Source organism: Protomyctophum parallelum, assembly GCF_964188405.1.
Source record: "Protomyctophum parallelum genome assembly, chromosome: 7".
Classification (NCBI taxonomy): domain Eukaryota; kingdom Metazoa; phylum Chordata; class Actinopteri; order Myctophiformes; family Myctophidae; genus Protomyctophum; species Protomyctophum parallelum.
The window spans coordinates 36,821,465-36,846,251 of NC_139705.1; the positions used below are offsets into that span (position 1 = coordinate 36,821,465).

Genomic DNA, 24,787 nt, shown 5'->3' on the forward strand with positions numbered 1-24,787 from the left:
GAAACTCCATTCACACTTTTTATTATTCAGCTTACTGTGGAGACACATGCTGGAACGTTTTACTTTGAAATGTTTTGTAGTTTCTGAGTTATTTAACTAAACGGCCAAAGCATTGTCTATGGCAATAGCACAAACTTTGGCTTTGTTTTCTTCTCGTGAAATTTGTCTTGAAAGTAAAGGCTTGAGTGGGGTTTGAACTCACCATCTCCCAATCAAGTGGCAGCGTTCTAACACACTGAGCCACTGGTTCCAGATAATTCACACTGCTTTTTTGTTTCTTTTGTTCTTCTGTAAATCGGTCTTGAAAATAAAGACTTGAGTGGGGTTTGAACTCACCATCTCCCGATCATGTGGCAGTGTTCTAACACACTGAGCCTCTGGTTCCAGAAAGTTCACACTGCTTTTTTGTTTATTTTCTTCTCGTGAAATTTGTCTTGAAAGTAATGCTGCTGAGCCTTCTTATTGTCAGTCGACATGGTCATCTGACAGGCCTTCTTTGGACGGCTAATGGGTCTCGTCCCTTCGAAGTTCTTCAAATGTATTTTTTCCCTGTCCTTTGCTTCCTTCCGTACAGCGTCTCCATACCATCTGTGTATGCCTCTCCTAAGAGAAACGGAGTCGCTTTCTAGACTCAGAGGTCTCCAACATAATAAACTTATGCAATAGCCAATTGAATCCTCATTCTTTTATAATGTTATCTGAGGGGGTTATCATTTTGTGCCAGCCAAACAACACCGGTTTGAGTCCACATGGTATAAATTTGTACAATACCTTATGAAAAGTTTTCCACTTTTCTTCACTATACGTCTCTGAAGATCATGACGGTTTCTTCACTAATTGCTAACATTGGCGATGCGGTGAAAACGGCTGCGTTGTGGATTACTTTATTTGTCTTACTTGATTAATGGCTTTCTGTGTGAGAGATTCAATTCCTGTTAAGTCATGAAGAATTGCACGGAGAAACAGCACAACATAATGTCTACTGCCAGTCTCTGTTTTGTGTTTTTCTGCTGATTGCAGAGCACTGAACGCCCTCCAACCCATTCTGCACAACACAGAACACAAAAAACAACAATATGGAAGGAGAAAAAAGTGCTGATCACTCTCTCTCTGTCTCTCTCTCCATCTCTCTCTCTCTCTCATTCAGTATGCTGACTTGTTTCATTAGAGATCTTACACCCACGCTTGTTCTGCCTGGCCTATTTATCACACACCGATCGGCTCCTAAAGAACAGAGATAGGATACAGCCGCTAGAATCTTTGAGAACAAATTCACGCACATTCTGTAATCTTCCAGTATGTACAGAGGCGACTTCTGGGCCACACGGGTCAGCATAGTCCTTTCTATAGGATACATCTGTTCACCGTGGACTTAAACTGTTGTTGTACACCGTATGTGTGAGGTGAATGGAGCTTCAGTATAAACTGTTTTAAAACGCGATGGTTGCTCAAGCGTTTTAATTTCAAGGACCTCCAGTTTCAGTGCATGTGTGTACGCTCTCAGAGTAAGGGTTCATTTGGTACCTAACTATGAATAATTATAGCTCGGGAACCCCTGGAACCCTCTCAAGGACCCCTGGGGGTCCCCGTACCCCAGTTTGAGAAACACTTACATAATGGTTTGGGGTTTCTGCATTGGCATGGGGAAATTAACCACTTAAATGTACATCAATTAGCAAAGAATAGCTGATCTACAAGCTCACAAGTCACAATGTGTTGCATTGTGACAGATTGTGAGCTTGCAGATCTGTTATTTTTGCCAAATGTATGCCTATTTTTGCCAAATGTCCACGTATTATATCTCTGCTGTCGGGAGGACACCTCATAACTCAAAAATGTTCATTTTTCAGGAAATGAAAAATATACATTTTTCAGGAAATAAAGAAAACCTTATATTTTTTGGGGGGGAGAGGTGGTGGAGTTAGTTGCTTTAGCAGACCTTTTGAGGGTCCAATGGAGTTAAGAGGTTTTGTCCAAAGCACTTTTTACTACTTTCCATTGGTTCAATATTTTTTAAACAACACACAGACGTAAAGGGAGTTCAATTGCACTGATTTATGCCAAAAAAAATCTAAAAACTAAATAATTGAGTTATGAGGTTTCCTCCCGACAGCAACGTATACCCAGAATACGGCTTATCTTAGCTTTTCTCAAATGGATCTCTCAATATCCCTGTGATAAGACAGCTCCCCTGGGAATAAAGTTCCCCAAGCTAGCAAACGGAGAACTGAGGTTCAAGTCTGTGATTAATCAGCGAGAAATAAAACCACGGCTCGCAAATGGGGAGCCTATAAATTATGGATACATAATGATTGAGAGAGTTTCAACATGTAAAAGGCCCTATTTATTAATTTGTATTAAACATTTAAGAACCAAACACTCTTAACCACTTAGACCCTCTATACTTAATAAAATAGGTCTGAGGCTGAGTTGCAGTGGTTGCACTGTACACCAAATCTCTTCGCTGATCTACAAGCTCACAACGTGCCACAACAAGACACGCTGTGAGCATGTATAGATCTGCTATTATTGATGTTGTTCCCGCCAGAATAGGGATGCTGGGGCTCAAATGGTTAACAACACCATGGTTAATGTGTGTGTTAGCAAAGTTAGCGCCTCATTCACAGTCACAGCAGCATCTTGTGTTTGCACTCTTGTCAGAAGGAAACCACATCCGCACACTCAGTTCTTTGCAAGAGTCAGGGAACTTCTTTAAGGCATTTTTATCACAATAATGAAGTTATTATGTTAATAATAACCTTCAACAACACATGTGAAATACATGACACTACACTACTGTATATATCTACCCTCTATAGTTCTCTTGTGCTTAATTGATGCTGGCTTTTCTCCAGCATCACCTATTCTCTAACTGTATATTGTTGCTGTCGGGCAAAACCTTGTTATCTCCATCTTTCAACTTTTTGTTTAGTTTAGTTTTTTCATAATGCATTCTTTGTCATACCACAGTGTCACACTGCACAAAAGGTAGCTGGAACAATCGATCGCAGTGCGTCATGTTGTGAGTTTGAAGATTGGGTATATCCGTTAAGTAAAAGTGTAAGTGGTGTGTGTTGGTTTTACATATTGAACCAATGAAAAGTATTATTGTGACTAATGGTAATCACATCATTTGGATCCATTGAAACACAGGTTATTATTATTTTTTCCATTTCCTGAAGAGCTTGTGACATACAAGGTTTCCGCACGTGACGGTGACGAATGTGACAATATGAAAAGAAGCTGATCCGTGTCATCGCTGCAAACGTTAATCTATTCAAACATCTATCATACAAAGCTCACCTGCCTGGATACAGTAATCCAATCAACCCGGATTCCACCCTCAAAATAGCCAGATTGCATTGACAACCCCCACTACACCGTGGCCTATATGATGGGCTGAAATGAGTGAATGAATAAAATTTGCATTTGATCAGCATAAACACAAGCGACCCGCGCCACTCTCTTTAGAAAAGCGAACCGCCTGTCCCTAGAATGCTGTGTCGTGACAGCCCAACAAAACCTATTAGTAGCTATTGCTTCACTGTCTACACTATATTGTGAGTTTGGTTGAATAATGAAATGGAAACATACAACAGAAAATAGACAATAGACTTTTGTGTACAGACAATAGACTGTTGAATAACAAATTTAGGTGGATTAATTGGATTAATCGACGGACGATATTGCTTCAAGAAGACAAATTAAAGAGCATTGTTGCCAGGGCCTTATAGCAGCAATCTGAGTCTTGTTCTGTCACAGCATTTTCTGCTGTCGTAATTAACCATGGCAAGACATGTTACACCACAAATCGATTTTGGGGAGGTTTACAGCCACTCTAAGTTGCTTGTAAAATAACGTTCAAGGATGCTGTGGTATAGGACAAAGATTACCTATAGCCCAGTGGTTCTCAAAGAGGGGTCTGGTAGCCCCAGGGGTCCTCGAGGGAGTTGCAGGAGGTCCACAGCTAAATAAGTAGTTTAGCCTACTAAAAAAGCACTCTCATCATCATACATCATCATATACTCATTCTGGCCAATCACAGTTTGCGTCCTCACTTTTGTCTTCAATGTTTGTGTTTACACACTTTTGTCTGTGTAAGGGTTTGTGCCCCTCAAAAAAAGAATCAGAAGAAAAAAGATTTCACCAGTTAGCCCAATGAGAGTTGTAGTGTTGTAAGAATAAAGTTCAGATCATGGATCAGATCAATAAATCCACTATATATTCCCATAGAGTACAACTCTTGACCTAGCACAAAATCTTTTCAAATGGGGGTGTGACTGCAGACTAATAGGCTATAGGCTATGTATTAATTTGGACATGAAAATGTTTGAGAACCACCAGTCACTATTTTTCACCAGAGGCATCATTGCATGAACCTTGTTTTTTAACATGTTTGCCTATGATATGACCTATGGATATGACACATGTCACATAGATGGAGGAATGGATTGAGAAATCAGCTGAATCTGCCAAAACAACCCATTCAGAATCAGAGGTGGAGAAAGTTTGCACAAAATGAACTACATTTGAGGTTAAACACAACTAACAGGGGTCGCCTTCTCACACACACACACACACACACACACACACACACACGCACACGCGCGCGCGCGCGCGCACACACACACACACACACACACACACACACACACACACACACACACACACACACACGCACACGCACACGTTCCACCCCCACCGGGCCACCTACCGCACAGCAACTGCATCCAGGCGCAGGTCTTGTAGACGGTGGAGGTGTTGCAGAAGAAGAAGAGGGCCATGCAGGCGATGCAGCTCAGGGTGAGCACCATGGACAGCAGGATGAACACCGACGCCACCTTGAAGGCCCCGGAGGGGATGGAGGCGAAGTCGGCGAAGCTGCCGGAGCACGTCAGCTCCCGGTGCACGCCCCCGGGCGAGCCGACGGCGCCCACGCAGTAGTGGAAGAGGCCGAAGTAGCCCACCTGCGGCGTGTCCACGCTGTCGCCGATCCAGTAGGGCTGGATGAACACCACAACGTTGACTATGGCGAAGCAGATGGTGAAGATGGCCCACAGCACGCCGATGGCCCGCGAGTTACGCATGTAGTTCTCATGGTAGATCTTGGAGGCTTCTTGTGAAGGCAACATGTTTTTGTTTTTCCTTTTCTCTCTCGGTCTTCTTTCTCGACTCGCACTTAAAGGGATTTCTTGAACTCTCCAGCAGCTAGACCCTCACTCAGCCCTACCCCCCTCAAGTCTTTGTATATTCACACACATTTCACAAAAATGTTGCTGTGTTATGGCTATTGAAAGGGCCTGATCTTCCCTTTCACACTATAACACACCATCTAACCTGCAACAAATCAATATTATATCTAGGCTACTATGATGGTGATGATGGTGAAATGCTAAAGAAACAAAATAACAATATTGTAAATGCTACATTGACACAATAAAAAAACATCCTATCTGTCACTGATTAATGTATCAGCTAGGGACCATGATTCATTGGGGCTGTCTCTAATTAAGGTTCCAATTCCATGGGGCTATTACAAATAATAAAATAAACCCATCAAAATGTATATCCCCATCCCCCCCCCCCTTATTCCTTCTATATTTCACAGGCGGTGGGTTAAAGCTGTTTTTCATCGTCATCCATGATCAGTCCAGTTAGTGCTGTACCTTCACACACACCACGTCCTTCATTTCCATCCGACGGGGAGCCGTTTGGAACGACCATTCGAATCCTCCGCGGGGGGCTCTCCTCATCCCCTCTGCTGCTCCAGCTACTGGAGGCGTCGACGCCGCATTTGGACACGGGGGTTACAAAATAAATAAATAAAATAATCACCGCGAACAGGATCCCGTTAAATCTGTACAGTCCTCTGTTCTGACAGATCCGACATTCTCCCTTGCCTCGACTCCATTATCAACATGTATACACGCCTACCCATGCTACCCTCTCTCTCTCTCTCCCCTCTCCCCCCCCCCCCCTCTCTCTCTCTCTCTCTCTCACACACACACACACACACACACACACACACACGCACACACACACACACACACGTCACACACACACACACCCTTATCTCTCCCTGTGTTGTCTGTGCAGAAGATGCTGATGTATAGGCTACTGATGACAGGCTAGCGATGGAGCGCGTTTCATGCGCGCACCAACAGCAACACGTATGGAACGTGCGTGCGTGCAAGTGGGTGTGTGTGTGTGTGTGTGTGTGTGTGTGTGTGTGTGTGTGTGTGTGTGTGTGTGTGTGTGTGTGTGCGCGCGCGCGTGCATGTGTGCGCGCGTCAGTCCGTGCGTGCATGCGTGCGCATGTGTGTGTCTGTGGCTAATCACAATTCCACTAGTGCACTATAATTAAAGTGCGGTGCATTGTACTGTGATACTCTGACTCATGTGTTTGTAACCAACTACGCCACCCTTTGATTAAACAGAGTAGGCCTAAAGGGAACTCTGACACTTGTCATTCCAGGTCAACACAGGTTCGAGATTAAAACCAGGTAAAAGAGCATAAAATATCTAAAACACAGGGAAGGACTGAAACAGAAACAGGATGTTGGGGGGTTACAAAAAAGGGATAAGGAATTTTATTGAGCTAATACAGGGGGCACTCTAAAATGGCTATATTAAAAATCACCCTAAGCCTAAAATCCCTATCAAATCCTAAATAACTAAACTAAACAACTTTAAAATACTAGTTCTCACAATGTGCAACAAAGCATGGAGGAGGTGCGGGCTGCGGGGACAGTCAAAAGGTTCAATCAGTTTGTCCGTTTCTTCTATACTTCTGGTCACTGAAACACATAAAAAGCCTGGGCACAGTTCATCCGTCTCTCAATGTCCTATTCTAATAATGATGGAGTATACAGGTCGGTCTACACGTTGGCAATACTATAGGCCTACTTATCAGGATACTTACAGGCCACCCAGGTATAATGGTGCATTTAATGGTGCATTTTTTATATAGCGCCTTTATCCAAGGCGCTTTACATAGATTGTGTATTACATTCACCCATTCATACACCGATTGCGGCGGAAGCCATGCAAGGTACCAACCAGCACATCGGGAGCAATTGGGGGTTCAGTGTCTTGCCCAAGGACACTTCGACATGTAGACAGGAGGAGCCGGGATTCGAACCGCCGACCCATGGATCATTGGACGACCTGCTCTACCTCTTGAGCCACAGTCGCCTGGGCGGCGCCCGTCTGTCATCGGCATGTAGTATTGCAACCGCTGCTGTCGTCTCATCTCTGGGAAGGCCCCCACGGCAAGGGCACACACTCTGGGGGTCGTGGTCATGGCGCTTACAGCGTCAAGGACATGGCTACCACTGGCCCCCCCATGGGGGTCGTGGTCGTGGCGCTTACAGCCCTTTTAGCGTCGACAACATGGCTACCACTGGCCCCCGGCTGCATCCTGGCCCCCAGCCGTGGAGGTAGCTGCCCCTTGTTCTCCACAGAACCTTCTCTCTCTTCTCCGCTTCTGAAACAACTGTCCTCCAAACACACTGTCTCTGCTATATAGGGCTACTGATTGGTGGGCCACACCCAACCCAGGTGCAGGTCATTAGCTCAGTCTAGGTTGTGTCAGTAAGTGGAAAAAATAAGGTTTACAAAATCATGCAACACTCAAACACAAATAAGCAAAACAAAAGTAAAATCACTTGACAATAATCTCACTCTACAACATGCAAAATTATAAAACACAGCAAATCATGAAAATCACATGAACCAAAACACATCTAGATTTCCACCGGCTCACATATAGGTATAGCTCTGATTCCATAGCCCTAATGCCCTTTGTTGCCATTGCATTAAGGCTATGGGACCGTTCCTCTTCCTGGCTTGCATGAAATGCAGACCAGCCTTAACCTGACTCCGCCAGATGGCGCCAGCAGTGAGTTCCTCCTCCTGCTCTCATCTGGTCCCTCTCGGCAGAGACCGATGTACTCTAGTAGCCTATGTTTTATGTATACAGCCCCCTCCCCTGCTCCCTTCTCTCTGTGACCCTATAGTTTTGAAGTTGTTCTTCTGGAAATCGGTCTTGAAAGTAAAGACTTGAGTGGGGTTTGAATCCACAACCTCCAGGTCATGTAACCAATGTGCTAACTCACTGAGCTACTTGAAATGTACTGTAATTCTACAAACTGTTAATAAATATTTCGATCAATCAATCAATACTTGCTACCTGCCACAAGACAGTCTTCCTTTGCCTTTGAGTAAGAACATTGATCACAAAAGAATAAAAAATAAATAAAATAACAGGAAATTTGTCTATTGTTTGTTGTGCTGTTGTTTATAGACGTTCGAATGTTTATGAACCACAATGGAAACAAGCCTCTGGCTGGCTCTTCTTCTATCAATATCTATTTGGCTTTATGTACACAGCAAGCACAGTGGCTCACAGCTCAATGGGTAAAGAACCTGCCTGGGAATCTGGAAGCCAGAGAGAGAGAGAGAGTGATTCATTTTCCGAGGGCCCCTTGGAATATGACCCCTGTGTGAGCGTGCGTGTGCGTGCTGGGTGGGGTATTCATTGTACCACACTTTAAATACTAGGCTACTGTGCGATTAGGCTGCTCGTGGGACACTACTAGGTCAAATTTAATTTTATTACTTCTTATTTAAGAGAGCCCTGCAAAGATGCTACTCTGTCTCTGACCATTGAGGTACTATCTGAGCACAGTCCATTAAAATCCCTATTACTCACTCTTGGGAGGAGCGCTTCTGCCCTCAAGCCTCGAGTATTGTAGTACATGTAGAACTAGGCCATGATGGTGGTCCAAGACACTGTTGTTTGTGTGCGTAGTGCGTGAATGCATGTGTGTGTGTGTGTGTGTGTGTGTGTGTGTGTGTGTGCGTGCGTGCGTGCGTGCGTGCGTGCGTGCGTGCGTGCGTGCGTGCGTGCGTGCGTGCGTGCGTGCGTGCGTGCGTGCGTGCGTGCGTGTCAGAGGGCCCGGGGAAGTGTCAAACTGCATTCTCTCTCATTTGTTGTTTTGATGATGGTGTTAAATTTGTTTGGTTGAGATCTGGTGACTGTGAAGACCATATAGCATAATATGAATCACATATGTATTTTCATCAAACCATTCAGGGAACACTCATGCCATGTTGAAGGCAACACTGTCATCCTGGAAGAGAACACTCTCCTCAGGATAGAAGTGTTTCGGAATCATCATAGGATAAAAACATAAAAGTGACTACTACAGTAGGTACTGAGTACTTTTAGGCTGGCTGTTTTGAGCCCCTCCAACGTCAGCAATCAGCATTCGCCTGTGACGTCATGCGGCAGCCACATGGGCGCCCCTCACTTCACACAAGTGTGATTTCTTTCCTTCCAGCGGCAGCCAGGACGACATTTTCAATCCTTAACAATATAAGGCAAAAAATGTAAAAAATAAAATTATTATGCCTTACTGTAAGCAGTATGTGACAAACTAAGGGGTTTTCATGATTCTTTCATGATTTTGCACAAAAAACCACTCCTTGGACTAAACACGGCCATAGACGTCATCACAAATGTGATGAGGTCATCACAAATGTGATGAGGTCATCACAAATGTGATGAGGTCATCACAAATGTGATGAGGTCATCAAATTTGGACAAACACTGGTCCATCTGTCAGAAGGATGTGAGGGAGGTTTGAAGGCATGTCCTCCATGTCTCCTCCAGAATCCCTGCCCTCCACATCCATCTGTCAGAAGGATGTGAGGGAGGTTTGAATGCATGTCCTCCAGGTCTCCTCCAGAATCCCTGCCCTCCACATCCATCTGTCAGAAGGATGTGAGGGAGGTTTGAATGCATGTCCTCCAGGTCTCCTCCAGAATCCCTGCCCTCCACATCCAGGGGATTGATACCATTTTCAGGTTTCTGATCCGGTCGGGAGCAGAAATAACTGGTGGGTCAAACTGAACAACCAATATGTCAATTTGAAGCTATGATGATTCCCTGCTTTCATATGACACGAAAAAATAAAAAAAAATCCAATGGCAGTATATGTAGCTACTTACAGAGATATATGAGGCTAAGTTTGCACAAATCAGTAAAAAATATAATTACACTGGGCAACCCGAGTGAGTGTGTGTGTGTGTGTGTGTGTGTGTGTGTGTGTGTGTGTGTGTGTGTGTGTGTGTGTGTGTGTGTGTGTGTGTGTGTGTGTGTGTGTGTGTGTGTGTGTGTGCGCACGCGCGCGCTTGGCGTATGTGTGTGAATGGAAAGCCTTCACAACATGGATTTGCCGACACAAACACACATCGTACAATATATTGTCTCGTGCTGCCATCTTGTGGAACAAGGGAGCATTGCAAACACCATTTGCTATATCTAAAAAGCCCAATTTGAATTATTGTCTCCACCAGGCCGAAGGCATGTGGGGAGAGTATGTTTGTCTCCACCAGCCGAAGGCATGGGGGAGAGTATGTTTTGCACTCCGTCCGTCCGTGTGTCCGTCCGTCCGTGTGTCCGTGTGTCCGTCCGTCCGTCCGTGAGCAGCTAATCTCCGCCACCGTTAACCCGGTCGATGCCAAATTTTGCACACACACTCCCTGGATGCCAACCATGAACCTCTGCCCCAAACTTTCCAGAACGGCCTGTTATAGCGCCACCAGGAGGCCGCTTTGTGCAAAACAAGTTTTTGCACAGTACACCTACAGATTGTGTCCAAACATCACGCAAATTGGTACACAGTCTCTCTAGAGCCATTCAACCAAACCGGTCTTTCAGATTTCTCAGACTCCATCCTGATTGGTTAAGATTGGCTTCCAAAATTCACAGGAGTGCTCAGTTTCAAACAAAATGCTGCAAATCATGAACACATCGCGTGATTTCCGTGAAATTGTGCACCCACATTCCCACTAGGCCGAGGACGAAATGCCACATGAACAATTTCAACTCAGCCTCAAGGTGGCGCTATAACTGGCCCAAAAGTGTTTTTACCTCTAACTGCACGGATCTGTGGATAACTTTGTATGCCAACTCCCTAGAGGCCAAGGAAAAACCTTTGCCTGGAATTTTTCACATCTGCTCTTTATAGCGCCACCAGGAGGCCGACATATGTAAAACACATTTTCTATTATTACTCCTTCACATTTTATCCAAATTTCACGCAAATCGGTACACATGATCTCCATAGTCATGTGATCAAGACAGGTTTGTTTGATTTCTCATATTCCATCCTGATTGGCCACGATTGCCTCCTACAGTTTTCAGGAGTAGCCCGCTTTGTACAAATCGCCACAACTCCTCAACGCAGCGTCCGATTGCGATGAAACTGTGCACGCATATTCCCACTAGGCTGAGGAAGAATCCTGGTGGAGACCTGTGCCGATTGGCACTTTATCTAGTTTGCACTCCGTCCGTCCGTGTGTCCGTCCGTGTGTGTGTGTGTGTGTGTGTGTGTGTGTGTGTCCGTCCGTCCGTTAGTAGCTAATCTCGGCCACCGTTAACCCGGTCGATGCCAACTTTTGCACACACACTCCCTGGATGCCAACGATGAACCTCTGCCCCAAACTTTCCAGAACGGCCTGTTATAGCGCCACCAGGAGGCCGCTTTGTGCAAAACAACTTTTTGCACAGTACACCTACAGACTTTGTCCAAACATCACGCAAATTGGTACACAGTCTCTCTACAGCCATTCAACGAAACCGGTCTTTCAGATTTCTCAGACTCCATCCTGATTGGTTAAGATTGGCTTCCAAAGTTCACAGGAGTGCTCAGTTTCAAACAAAATGCTGCAAATCATGAACACATCGCGTGATTTCCTTGAAATTGTGCACCCACATTCCCACTAGGCCGAGGACGAAATGCCACATGAACAATTTCAACTCAGCCTCAAGGTGGCGCTATAACTGGCCCAAAAGTGTTTTTACCTCTAACTGCACGAATCTGTGGATCACTTTGTATGCCAACTCCCTAGAGGCCAAGGAAAAACCTTTGTCTGGAATTTTTCACATCTGCTCTTTATAGCGCCACCAGGAGGCCCACATATGTAAAACACATTTTCTATTATTACTCCTTCACATTTTATCCAAATTTCACGCAAATCGGTACACATGATCTCCATAGTCATGTGATCAACACAGGTTTGTTTGATTTCTCATATTCCATCCTGATTGGCCACGATTGGCTCCTACAGTTTTCAGGAGTAGCAAATGGCCACAACTCGGCAGCGTCCGATTGCGATGAAACTGTGCACGCATATTCCCACTAGGCTGAGGAAGAATCCTGGTGGAGACCTGTGCCGATTGGCACTTTATCTAGTTTTGTAATGTGGTGAAAGCGATCTATCAGTTTTTCCATGCAATCTGAGTATAATCCGATGTTCGGCTACCGGTAAATAAATGTAGGAATAATTAAATTAAATTTAAATTAAATGATCAATTATGATCACTAAATTACATCTTGGGAAAGAATACACATAGAATACACACACACACACACACACACACACACACACACACACACACACACACACATAGAATAGTAGGCCTACAACAATAGTACAACAACAACAACAACAACAACAACAACTAATTTCAGTAACAATGGAGGAATCGAACACCTTTCCAGAATGGAACTTCCAGAACAATAGAGGGGGGTGAGCCATTCATTATCCATGCATCATTTTCATTTGACCGACAACATCAAACTGGTTCTAAATGTTCTCCTTTGACAAACAACATTGATTCTAAATGTTCTAATATGAGAAATAAGGTAAAATAAACATGGGGCGAGTTATCCGTGCTTTGGGGCGAGATATCCACGCTTTGGGGCGAGCTATCCACGGCTTGGGGCGAGCCGTCTTCACTTTTCGTGGGGGCGAGTTGGCAAAGGGTGAGATGACCTGTTACCTTGGGGAATTAGTCAATTTTCACTTAGTAAGAGACCACACCTTCGCTCAAGATTAACAGTTTATTGAAACAGAATGAGATGAATGCATGGAGTGGAGTGAGGAACCCAAGGTAGGGCGAGACTCAGGGTGGGGGCGTAGTCTCTGGAGCTGACGGTCATCTTTGCTCTATACTCGGAATGAGCGGCTGGTCGTCTCTGCTCCGTCACTGCCCCCCCTGGATTCCTAGAGAATCGAGGCGGAAGGAGGAGGTTGGGGTGGAGGAGGATGGCGATTTTGAAGAGTAGTGAAAATAGCCGATCTACAAGTGCAGTACTCACAACCCATGTTTGGTCTGTCATGGAGCAGGACAAACAACTTGGTTGAGAGATCGCAGGTGTATTTATGCTGTGGTGATTGCACCAGGGATTGGCTGGGTGATAATGAAAGGCAGGTGAGTTGATGAGGAGGGAGGAGTTGTTGATAATGAGGGAGGAGTGGTTAAGGTCAAGCGGAAGGAGGTCTCTTCTCCCGAAACTACGTTGTATAAATACAACTTCCCTAAATGAACTTCCCCAAAGATTAATGAAATAATGTGACATTTACAGATGCAACTGTATGTGACCAGTCAGTCTGTCCAAACACAGAGTCACAGCTTAAGTATCACACATTCTTAGTATTATTTTTGCAGGGGGTGGCAGTGGCTCAGGAGGAGTAGGGAATTGCATTGGCTCCCAGTTAAATCCTGCCTTCTCCTGCATGCAGGCATTATGTCCTTGAGTGCCCCTGAACCCCTGCCTGCTCTCCAGATGCTTGTATGTTGCTTACTGCTTCTAATAATTAGGAAGCACCATTCCATTATGTAAATGTAATAATGTAATACATTCAATATGCAATATATATATATATATATATATATATATATATACTACAGTACTTGGCCAATTCTACCATTTCTCTTTTCAACGGATGGTGGAGATTAATACAGTATTGCTTAATAGCCTACCACTGTACTTTCATATCAGTGACAATTTGCATTTGTATGAGCATTTATAACTTATGAAAATCTAATTATTCTTACTGAATGGACTGTCTGTCTTATAATGGAAATGTTTTTGTATTAGTAAAAATAGAATTTCATTTGTCCAGTCTAATTTAGACTGTGAAGCAACATTGTGTTTCAGCAGACAATTGAAAAGACTAATACAATTGAATGGTCGACAAAGGCCAATGTTTAATTAAAGGACCTATAACATAAAATTTAACTTTTTTCCATTTATTTTGTGTTTTTGGGGCTCCCATATGTGTTTTTAATCCCCACAAATAACCAATTTTGAACAATCAGATTGTGCCCCCCTGATTAAAACCTCTAAAACTAAACTAAACTAAACTAAAACTGCAAGAATGAATTAACATTCACAGACAACTTCAGAACAAAGATTTTATTTTGAACAATGTTTCACGAGATAGCTGTTGTTCGTCCTACTGTACTATAAGGCATTATAAGCATTGCTCATAAGGCATGGTAAGGCAGTGCATTTTGCTGTGCTAGACAAAAGAGAGGATATACAGTAAGGTTGTAGAATGGAGTAAATGGTGTGCATTGTGCACTGAAGCATGGCTTAGGTGTGTAGTGTGATTGATACTGTATGTGTACACAGTCAAAAATTGATCATGTTTCTCTTGTCTGTACTGGATAAAATACAACCTCTGGGTTTTTTTTACATTCATTTGTGTGAAGTTAATAGTCAGAAGCAAATTATTCCTTCAAACCATAGGTAGTGTGAACCACACAATCTCTAGCCTCGGAAACCACAGGCATTTTTACACAATCTCTGAATGCCAACATACACCTTAAACTTAAAGTGAATCAAATATAATTTGGATCCCATCAGCTAAATGGTAAAAAAGCATAGAATAATTTAACAGAAAATATTGTAGACTACATTCTGAATATGAATATGTATAATATACAAAACATGATTATACAACCTAGCAAAATCAGATTTTTACAGATTTCTATATTATTTTGTAATCCAGTAAATAGCCATTTAAAAAACTTATAATATGACATCCTAACTATTAAGGACTGCAATGCCAACTGATGTTTGTTGATTGATTCAACACCTATGTACAGTAAGTAAATCATCTTATCCAAAACATTTCTAGACATGTAAGACTGTATAAGTGAGAAAGAAAATCTGAGAGTTTTAATTACATAAAATCAGAAGAAATAAAATGAAAACATGCTTATGATAGATGTTATTATGTTCAAGTGCTTTAGCAAAGTCATAGCAAATACATAATTTGATAATGAATAGTCAACATTGTGAACAACTAGTCATTCTAATATCACAAGTTATTGTACTCAATAGATTTTGCAATCAATAATTGATCTCACAGCCGTTATGAAACCTCAATGACGGAATTGAACTGTGAGGAAACATGTTTTCACTGCTGGCCTTTTGCCCTCATAAAACATTTATATACCCACAGGAATCAATACAAGATATCCCCGTGGAATCTATTCATAACCAAGACCACAACTGAGATGTGAACTGCTTTTTTATACAATATGAAAAATTAAAGACGCCTGAGGGCGAGAAATCAGGGCGAGGACGAGTGCACACTGCACGCATCCGCCTCGTTGACGGCAGACTGCTGGGCGAGCGCTGGTGCTTTGGCATGGGGGGTCAGATCAACATGCATGAATTCTGTATGTGCAGGGTTTGATGAGGTCAGATCAACATATGGAATGTCAGAACAGGTCATATATGGAGATCTAAGGGTGGTAGTGGGGACATTCTCTTGAGTGTATAGGGTTTGATGAGGGCCCAGGTAGGGCCGGGCCTTAATTTTCGGGCCTGTTGGGAACTCTAGTTTGCTGCCAGAACTGGGCACCATATATGGTTCCCGACACACTAACTGACAGGAAATGCTCGATTCCATAGTTAACTGGGACCTTTGGTCGCAATAATAATCTAACACAAATTGAGTAAACAAGACAGATGAGCCCAGGCCGTAGCGTAACGGTCTGGGCACCGGACTGGTGATCCAGTCGCGGTGTGCCGCGGGTTCGACTCCCGGACCCGACACGGCCTTTACCGCATGTCATCCCCCCATCTCTCTCCCGTTTCCTGTCAGCCTACTTTCTATCCCTTAAAAAATCAATAAAGGCGTAAGCCGCAAAAAAATATCTTAAAAAAAAAAAAAAAACAAGACAGATGATCTTGAAGTCATTTTGATGTCGAAGTTCTAGATCAGTGGTTCTCAACCTTTTCTGGATCAGGGCCTACTTGAAAATCGTGAAAATGTTCCGGGCATGTGCATTTTCAGAGTTAATTAATGATCAGTCAATTGTGTTCCACTTTGGATCAATGGAACTATAGTGTAGTATATTTCACGTCCTTGTTTATTGTTGTGACTTTTTAATATATCAATGTTGACTTGTTAAAATATGAGTGTCTTGCCAACTAGATGAGGACCACTGATCCTAGATCATTCCAGCTAGCCAAGGAGGAAGGAACAGTCCTACAGATCCCAGTACAGATCACTGTCCTAGATCATTCCAGCTAGCCAAGGAGGAAGGAACAGTCCTACAGATCCCAGTACAGATCACTGTCCTAGATCATTCCAGCTAGCCAAGGAGGAAGGAACAGTCCTACAGATCCCAGTATACATACCAGTACAAACATCCAGAGGAATATCCTGTCAATGACCATCGCCACATATTTCCAGTCCTCCTTCACCTTCAGAGAAGAATAAAAGAAAAAGAAAAAGAAAGAAAATACATTTTTCATGTCAACTTCCTTTTTGACCAGCTGTCAATTTCCAAATTAATTATTATTCATTTAGACATTTCATTTAGAAAGAAGGTTTCACAACTCACTTTTATTATGCTACAAACTTTATTATGTTGATGTTTCGACCTTCACTGTGTTCTTCAGCTTTAAAAGTAGTCGAAACGTCACCATAATAATGTTTGGAGCATTAAAAAAGTGAGTTATGGGCTCTTCTTTCTAATCAAGTAGTATTTATACCATGTCTAAATCAATGTACCCAGTAAGCTATTAGTCATCTGTTCCATGCCATGGCAGTACTATTATTTTTGTTTATGAAAGAAAGTAATGAACTGTTAGATAGATAAGACCAAAGACCATAAGACCAAAATGAAGGAATACTGTATGTCTGAATGCTGAAGTCAGTTGTGTGTAAGTTGCTAAGGTGTAAAAAGGTAGGGGTAATCAAACTAATCACTTTAACGTATTTTAACAAAATAATAATACATTTAAATAAAATAATCAATTTCCAAAAGCAGCTTTAATTGAGGAATTGTGCGCTTTTAGACTGGCTAATTTAGCACATTTTCATACGTTTGCTCGGCACCATTGTACGAAGAAATATAAAACAGAGGCTGCTCCACATGACTGACGGAAATCTTGATTCTGAGTTGTTTCATAGATCCATTTCCCCCACCCCTCCCTCAGAAAATGCAGCTAGAATGGTAAAAAGCTAGTTGTCTTCATTTTAATCTGGGTATTTTAGTAGCTCCAAACGTATGGAGATCGTTTGTTCTTTTTTTCCATGAATTGTCTATTAATAGTGTCCTGACTCCTGATACACACACACACACACACATGCACTGTTTGTCACCCTTCAAGCTGTCGTTCATACAGAACCCAGCAGTAGAGCTCTCAACGGGCCTGAAAATTAAGGCCCGGCCCAGCCCATGGTTCTGTATGAACGACAGCTTGAGGATGACAAATGGTGCATGTGTGAGTACCAGGACACTATTAATTCGATTCGATTCGTAAAAATAAATAAAAATACAACAACAAATGTTAGCCGTGCTACTAAAATACTCACACCAGAATAAAGACAACTAGCTTTCTACCATTCTATCTGCATTTTACTGTGGGAGGGGTGGGGGAAATGGAGAACAGGGGGCATCTAGGAAACAATTCCAGCCCATGCCAACATGTACTGTATGTTGGTACAGGATTATAGGCTGATTCATGGGTACATGTGTTTTGGTCTGGATTTCTCCTTTAAGAATTGAGAGAATACTGAACCATCATCAAAGTTTGTTTCAATTGATATGACAGAAATGATAACATCAGCAAACTTACTGAAAAGTCGGCATCCAATGTCCTGAGATGATCAGCAATGTACTGCACTCCTTCAATGGCCTGTCGCATAGCTGGAGAGATAGTGGTCATGGTGTTCAGATGGATAGATTGTTCTTTACTGGGCTCTGTAGTGGCACTTCCTGAAGGCTGTTTCTGTATCCTTGCTGCCATTCCGAGGCCCCGGCCCTCGCATTGGACTGCAGCTCCGTCCTCCAGCAAACAGCAGTACTGGAAGCTGGAGCGACATTGGTGTCCAGTCCTCTGGTTGTCACACATTTGCTCAACGCTCAAAGAGCGCCCTCCTGAGGCCAGGGTTTGTGGCTCTTCCCTCGGCAGGGTACAAAGGGAGGCAAGATGCAGGATAGGCTGCGAGGTGGACAGTGGGGAAGATGATGAGGCTGAAGAGTTGCGTCTGTGCTGCAGAGGATCCTCTGGGAGAAGAGAATACTGACTGGAGGGAGAACTGCAGATGAGCCGGGTTTTCAGAGGAAGTTCTTCCAGGTTGAGGCCTACAAGAGACGAGGAAGGTGGAGAAGGGGAGCACACACGGACGTTGGGGCTCTCATATGGAGTGGTTGGAGCTGTGGCTCCTAGCTGGCTCATATGTTCCAAGCTAGTCTCCAGTCTTGACCAAAATGGCTGTGAGTTGTCCATCGCGGGTATCGTGGTTGGAGCTGAGCCTCCTAGCTGGGTCATCTGTTGCAAACTTGTCTCCAACCTTGCCCACAATGGCTGCAAGTTGTCTAACACGGGGATCGTGGGTGGACGGTGCATCATTTCTATGAGTTTCCTGCAGTTCTGCTTGGCTGTGGCTGGCGGACGCTTCATGAAGAGGACACGGGGCACCATGTCCAAAAATACTCTACGCACCCACTGAGGCATGCCATGGGTCCGAGGTGACCGGTGATGCACGTTGAGCACAAAGACGGTAATTATGATGGAAAGTGTAACAAAGATCATGGTGAAGAGTAAGTACTCTCCAATGAGGGGAATCACCAGTGACGTTGAGGGTATAATCTCTGTGATGAGGAGGAGGAACACCGTCAGAGAGAGTAACACTGAGATACACAGTGTGATCTTCTCCCCACACTGCGATGGCAAGTAGAACACCAGCACGGTCAAGCAGGAGATAAGCAGGCAGGGGATTATAAGGTTGATGGTGTAAAATAGAGGAAGCCTCCGGATGATGAAGTAGTAGGTGATGTCCGGATAGATCTCTGTGCAGCACTCATACTTTTTGGAGTTGTACTTGCCCACAGCATTGATGATGACCCACTCACCGCTCTCCCAATAGTCCATCTGGTCCACTTGGTTGGACATGCTGACGAGATCGATCTTGGCCTGGTCGTAAGTCCATGAGCCAAACTTCATTTTGCAATTCTGCTGGTCGAAGGGGAAAAAGGTCACATCGATGCTGCATGAGGACTTGTAGATTGCGGGGGGCGTCCACTTTATCCGCCCATCATGGAACAGTTGTGCCTTGGTCAGGTGAGTCACAGCAAAGTCACCATCAGCACTGCAGGGGAGGTATAAAGAATATAAAGGGTGGAGGCATTTCAGTGAAGAGATTTGGTGAAGAGGGGAAAAAGTACCTATAGACCTGAGATCAGATTCTAAAAATGTCTTCTAAAATCCTGACAGTTTTCTGAAAAAGCTATCTTTCTATGTCAGTCGTTCTTCGATTTTTCAAAAATAGCAGACCTACAAGCTCGTAGCGGCGCGCTATGAGCTTGTAGATCTGCTATCTTTCAATAGCTAAAGCATATCATAATGCTAACACCAAAAGGGGTTCCCGCACAAAATGGGTTAAGTGGTTGAATAATGAAATCACTTGACAGGATCATTCTTGATTTTCTTTTGTCTGTTACCTGCTTAGCTTTACTACCACTTTGGTCATCTTAATTCATTATTCCTGGAATAACTTCCAGAAGTGACGCTGAGAGCTTTCACAACGTAAACACAGCAATGTTGTGCATGTGTGGGTTCACAATGATGAATTATGTTGACCAAAGCAAGTACAGCTCTGGGACTTATTTTAAGAGCTTTATTTGTTTTGCCAACACTGGTCAGTGGTCATACTTGTAATTGGGATAATTGAGAAGATTGTGGAAAATACTAGTGCTGTACAGGGTGTTGGATGACGTTTCATATGATCTGGCAATGACGATGATAAGCTTAATTTATTACTGTACACAATGGTTGCCATTTTACAGCCAGAGGCTAGGGCTATGGGGGTCCTTGCCAGCCTGGATTAATGCACAGGCTCAGGGCTACAGCTAGCCCAAGGGCCAAAACTCTGGAGGGCCAGGGCACACAACACCTGGCAGCGCCAATCAACTACATTTTCTTTCTCCATCCCGTGCCTGTCTTGTGCCTCGGTACCTGACTCACCCGCTGGTCTGTTAGAGTGTCTGCAGCTAAAGCTGTAAGCATTTATTATTTCAACATACTGACACTCCACAGAGGATGATACACAAGTTAATGAGGCTTCAGTGCTCCGTGACATAATGATGCGTATGGAGACCACAATTGTGCATATTTTGGAGCTGTGTGCTACAGCTCCAAACGCGTGCAAGCTGTACAAGTTGCTCTTTGTGGACGTCTCGTTCCAAAAAGATAGACAGAAGTGCTTCTGAATGACAGCTTAGGAACCCCTGAGCTAAATTACAAATGACATTCACATGGAAGTTGAGCAAAGTAATTTCCCTCCTCTCACCCCATCTGTTGTGACATTGAGTCTCTCTGTGAAACAAATTCCTCGCTGATGAACTCTTGGGAGTGTATTTCATGCAAATTATAACACCTTCTCTACATTACGGCAATGATACTAACTTGTTATACAGTACTATGTCAGGCCTCCAGATGATCTCAGAAGGAATGCGGATGGAGGTGACATTCTCATATTCCGCAGGGTTCCAACGTAGTTTATAGTCATTCCATTCCTATAGAGAGCATAAATACTGTCATACAGTAGCTTAAGCCGTAGTCCACACAAAAAGGCTTAGACGGTTTGATGTCATTAATACGTACTTGTTTCACCCAGACGTTTGTGGTCATCATTTGGTTCTTCTCATCCTTTTTTCAATAAAAACAGCAAGGGCATCAATTAAAATTTAATCTCAATGTTAAAACAACTTATAACGAAATTCTTCATCAATATTCTCACATAGCCAGGTGACCAGATACCTCACTATTCAAGCCCCAGCATTGAATTTAGATTTTCCCATAATATTGGTAGGAGATCTCTAATTGTCTGGCTACGTGAGACTACTTTATCATACCGATATACGTAAATAGTAAATACAAATACAATTAAATAATAAGACAGGGTCTAATAATGGCACGTCTTCCCTGTGAATATTTGATGTCAAATTGATGACGTCAGTCTCAGCCCAAATAGGGATAGTGTATCTGAGATTATGAATTCACAAAACATTCACAAGCACATGCGCGCGCGCGCACACACACACACACACACACACACACACACACACACACACACACACACACACACACACACACACACACACACACACACACACACACACACACACACACACACACACACACACACACACACACACACACACACACACACACACACACACACACACAATTCAGGGATTTACTTGTATTATATGGACTACTGGCAGCATGCTCAAGAAAAGTTGCCATCCGGGGGTCAGTGGTCAATGGGGTCAGTGGTTTGGGAGATTATGTGTGGACAGATAGAGACACACCCTCTTCTAGACAGCCATTTAATGTACCCTTGTCTATAACATTTCAAGGACTGCATGATTCATCATCTGTATTCATGAATGATTTATAGCTAGAGGCAAATCAACATGCATAGCATTGTTTAGGCTGGACTGCATACGTCTCTTGTCTAGCTACAGTATACTGCCTCTACTCAAGCTGCCAAACAATGCCCCTGGAGCACCATGCTGTCTGAGACGGTACAGTTTGAAAAGCCCTCGGGAGCAACAGGAGAAACAGACTACTACATCTGTGTACAGTTGAGTCTCATTACCGGATACATGAAATGCAGAAATTCAACAGATTTGATGTGAACACCCTAAGGACCATCTCTACACAAATTACAGCATGGTGTTTAGGCTAATTTATACTCTTTTCAACAGATGAAAAGTAAACATGGTCTATCGACAATGTAAATAATGTTATGTGAGTAAATTGAAACACTTCATATGTCTTATATGTTGTTGCCACAATAAAACATTTAAGAAGAAAATCAAATGAAATAATTATCAGGAAAAAACATTGCACTGTTGTTTCTGGTCAAATGAACAAACTACACTTTTACTAACCACATCAATAAGCTGGGCAATTGAGAGGCCAAAGTGGACCAGCACCACATCCGTGGTGTTTTCCACGGGCCGGGAAAGCTTGTTGTAGCGGACAAAAAGGTTCCTGATCAGCCTTTCCTCAGCATGGGCGCGAGGTCCCTGGCGCTGGGTACAGACTGAGGAGAATAAACAATAGATAGACATGAATCCTCTGAAACAAATCATTTTTAATGTGGACCCATCACCCATGCATGCAGCTCAAGTTACCTTTTCACTATTTTCTTAACAATGTGATAGATAATTGTAAATGACATCTCTGCTGTTTCATCTCTTATTGTAAAGTAAAAACTAAAATCACACCCGTGTGAAGTAAGTGGTGCGACTCCGTGTGGGGGTCCCGGGGGGGTCCCCGGAACTTCCAGACCGTATGGGGGTCCCTAGGGGTCCCTAGGGTTCCCCGAAACATCCAGACCCCCATGAACGTGCCAAGAGGGCTCTGGTGAGCCGCCCCGCGTCCGAAACGGTTGAGAAATGACAGAGTTACCATGTGGGGGTCCCCAGGGGGTCCTTCTACTGTACTGTACTGTACTGTACTGTACTGTACTGTACTGTACTGTACTGTACTGTACTGTACTGTACTGTACTGTACTGTACTGTACTGTACTGTACTGATACACCTGAAATCATCATATACAGTTAATATGTATGTGTGTGTGTGTGTTAGGCTGCACAACAGTGACACAGGCAGGCAAACACAAAGCTACTTAAGGGAGTGGTTGCACCACTTAAAAATAAAGTTTCTTTTTTGTAACAGTATATCTATTAAGATTGCTATCTATTTCCACTACTGTTTTATAAGTTGCCCCGCTGTATTTGTGTAGCCCTATACACTGGTAGTGCGATGATTTATATTACTAATAGGTTCATCTCATGCAACCGAAATAATATTGTAACAGGGTCTCCACCAATTAACCTCAATTCTTCACCTTATGAGACTGTATAAACAAGACATATTTTAGACTATATTTTCCTAATGTGGACTGTGTATCTATGTACTGCAGTGCAGTCTATAGAATGTACTGGCACATGATTAGCGATGATTTATTCCCCCATATTATTCACCCATAAATGAAGTCATAATAATGCCACACAAAACAAAACATCCTCATTGTTTACAGATCTATTTTTGTACTGGCAGCAGAGTTAAAAGAACAAGGAAGACCTTGCTGTGTAATGCTGTTGAAGTCATAAGTCACACAACAGGAACACAGGTGTTGTTTCCCCTCTGGTTCTGCTACAGCAGTGGTTCTCAAAAAGAATCATGTCAAGGACACCCAAATTAATATGAATTTGCCAGGGATCCCCATGACCCCCGCCTGAACATATTTTAATGCCCCATACTAAGATGTTTCAAAAAAATATTTTTTTTTTTGAGTGGTGCAACCACTCCTACATCCAGCAACGTCCGTGTACCTGTGTGTGTGTGTGTACCTGTATGTATGTATGTATGTATGTATAAGTGAGCACGAGTATGTTACATATTTATACCAGTAGGGGGCACCAGAGATACAGAGAAGAAATTGGAACGATACAGAGAAGAAATTGGAACGATACAGAGAAGAAATTGGACGATACAAATTGGAATGATACAGAGAACCAATAGACGGGAGTTGCACCACTCGGTTCACACTGGTGTGATTTTAGATCATATAGCCAAACAGATTTTGATGCTTTATTAATTAATTTAGCTGGGGTCCTCCTGGAACCCCCTCAAGGGCCTCTGGGGGTCCCTGGACCACACTTTAATAACCTCTGTGCTACACACTCAGTCAGAGCTGTCCTTTACTTGCCTGGAAACTGGCATCCTCCTTCATTTTTGTATATAAGGCTTACGGATCAATATCCTATTAAATGTATACATTTATTTTCCCAGACACCCTGACTTCCTGTTTACAGCTGAATCTGTATGAATCAGATGTCTGTACAGACATTGAACGACTTTGACGCATCCAAGTTTTCACTTTATTGTTTTAAGTTCACTATTAAAAATTCAGAATATGACTGATATCACATTTCTGGTCACGCAAGCAGATTCCAAAACAACCTTGTAAGTGACACCGTTCAGGTAGGACATATATTTAGACCGATGCTCGACTGTGATACAATAGTTTGGTAAGGCGGAACAGTAAATAGTATACAGCCCTTGTATTAAACTAGGTGACTCATGTTGGTTATGGACTGGCAGAGCTAATGGTTACACTGTCTGTTGTCCTTTGCGGAGGTACTACAACCCCAATGCCATGGTTACCTGCTCTAAAAGGCAATAATTCACCTGAAAAACATAATTTCCACTCTGCCTATCCCCTGGGCTAATAAGAAGTGATGGAAATTCCACATCAAGTCTTGTTTACTCTACAAGGAAATAATTCACCTTTTAAAACATAATTTCCACCGGAGATGACTCGTGGGCAATGAGAAGTGATGGAAATTCCACATCAAGTCTTGCTTAAATCCGTATAGTCG

The 24,787-nt window shown here is 43.2% G+C and overlaps 2 protein-coding genes across 2 annotated transcripts in view; both read right to left on the reverse strand.

The window, feature by feature from the left end:
- LOC310861658 (LHFPL tetraspan subfamily member 4 protein-like) overlaps nt 1-5,132 on the reverse strand; it is a gene marked incomplete at both ends in the record, with an annotated part of 85,449 nt that extends 80,317 nt beyond the window's left edge. The window contains one exon of the mRNA XM_083769205.1: nt 4,715-5,132. Within this exon, the coding sequence (XP_083625331.1) occupies nt 4,715-5,132 (418 nt within the window). The remainder of the gene's footprint in view (nt 1-4,714) is intronic.
- Nucleotides 5,133-16,454: 11,322 nt separating this feature from the next.
- LOC310862066 (neuronal acetylcholine receptor subunit alpha-4-like) lies at nt 16,455-22,417 on the reverse strand (the record flags this gene model as incomplete). Its single annotated transcript, XM_083769803.1, has 5 exons — nt 22,286-22,417; nt 20,991-21,035; nt 20,793-20,902; nt 17,961-19,476; nt 16,455-16,580 (listed from the first exon to the last, which is right to left on the reverse strand). Exons 2-5 carry the CDS (start codon nt 21,018-21,020, stop codon nt 16,455-16,457), a joined length of 1,782 nt encoding a protein of 593 aa, XP_083625929.1. The 5' UTR covers nt 21,021-21,035; nt 22,286-22,417.
- Nucleotides 22,418-24,787: the final 2,370 nt, after the last annotated feature.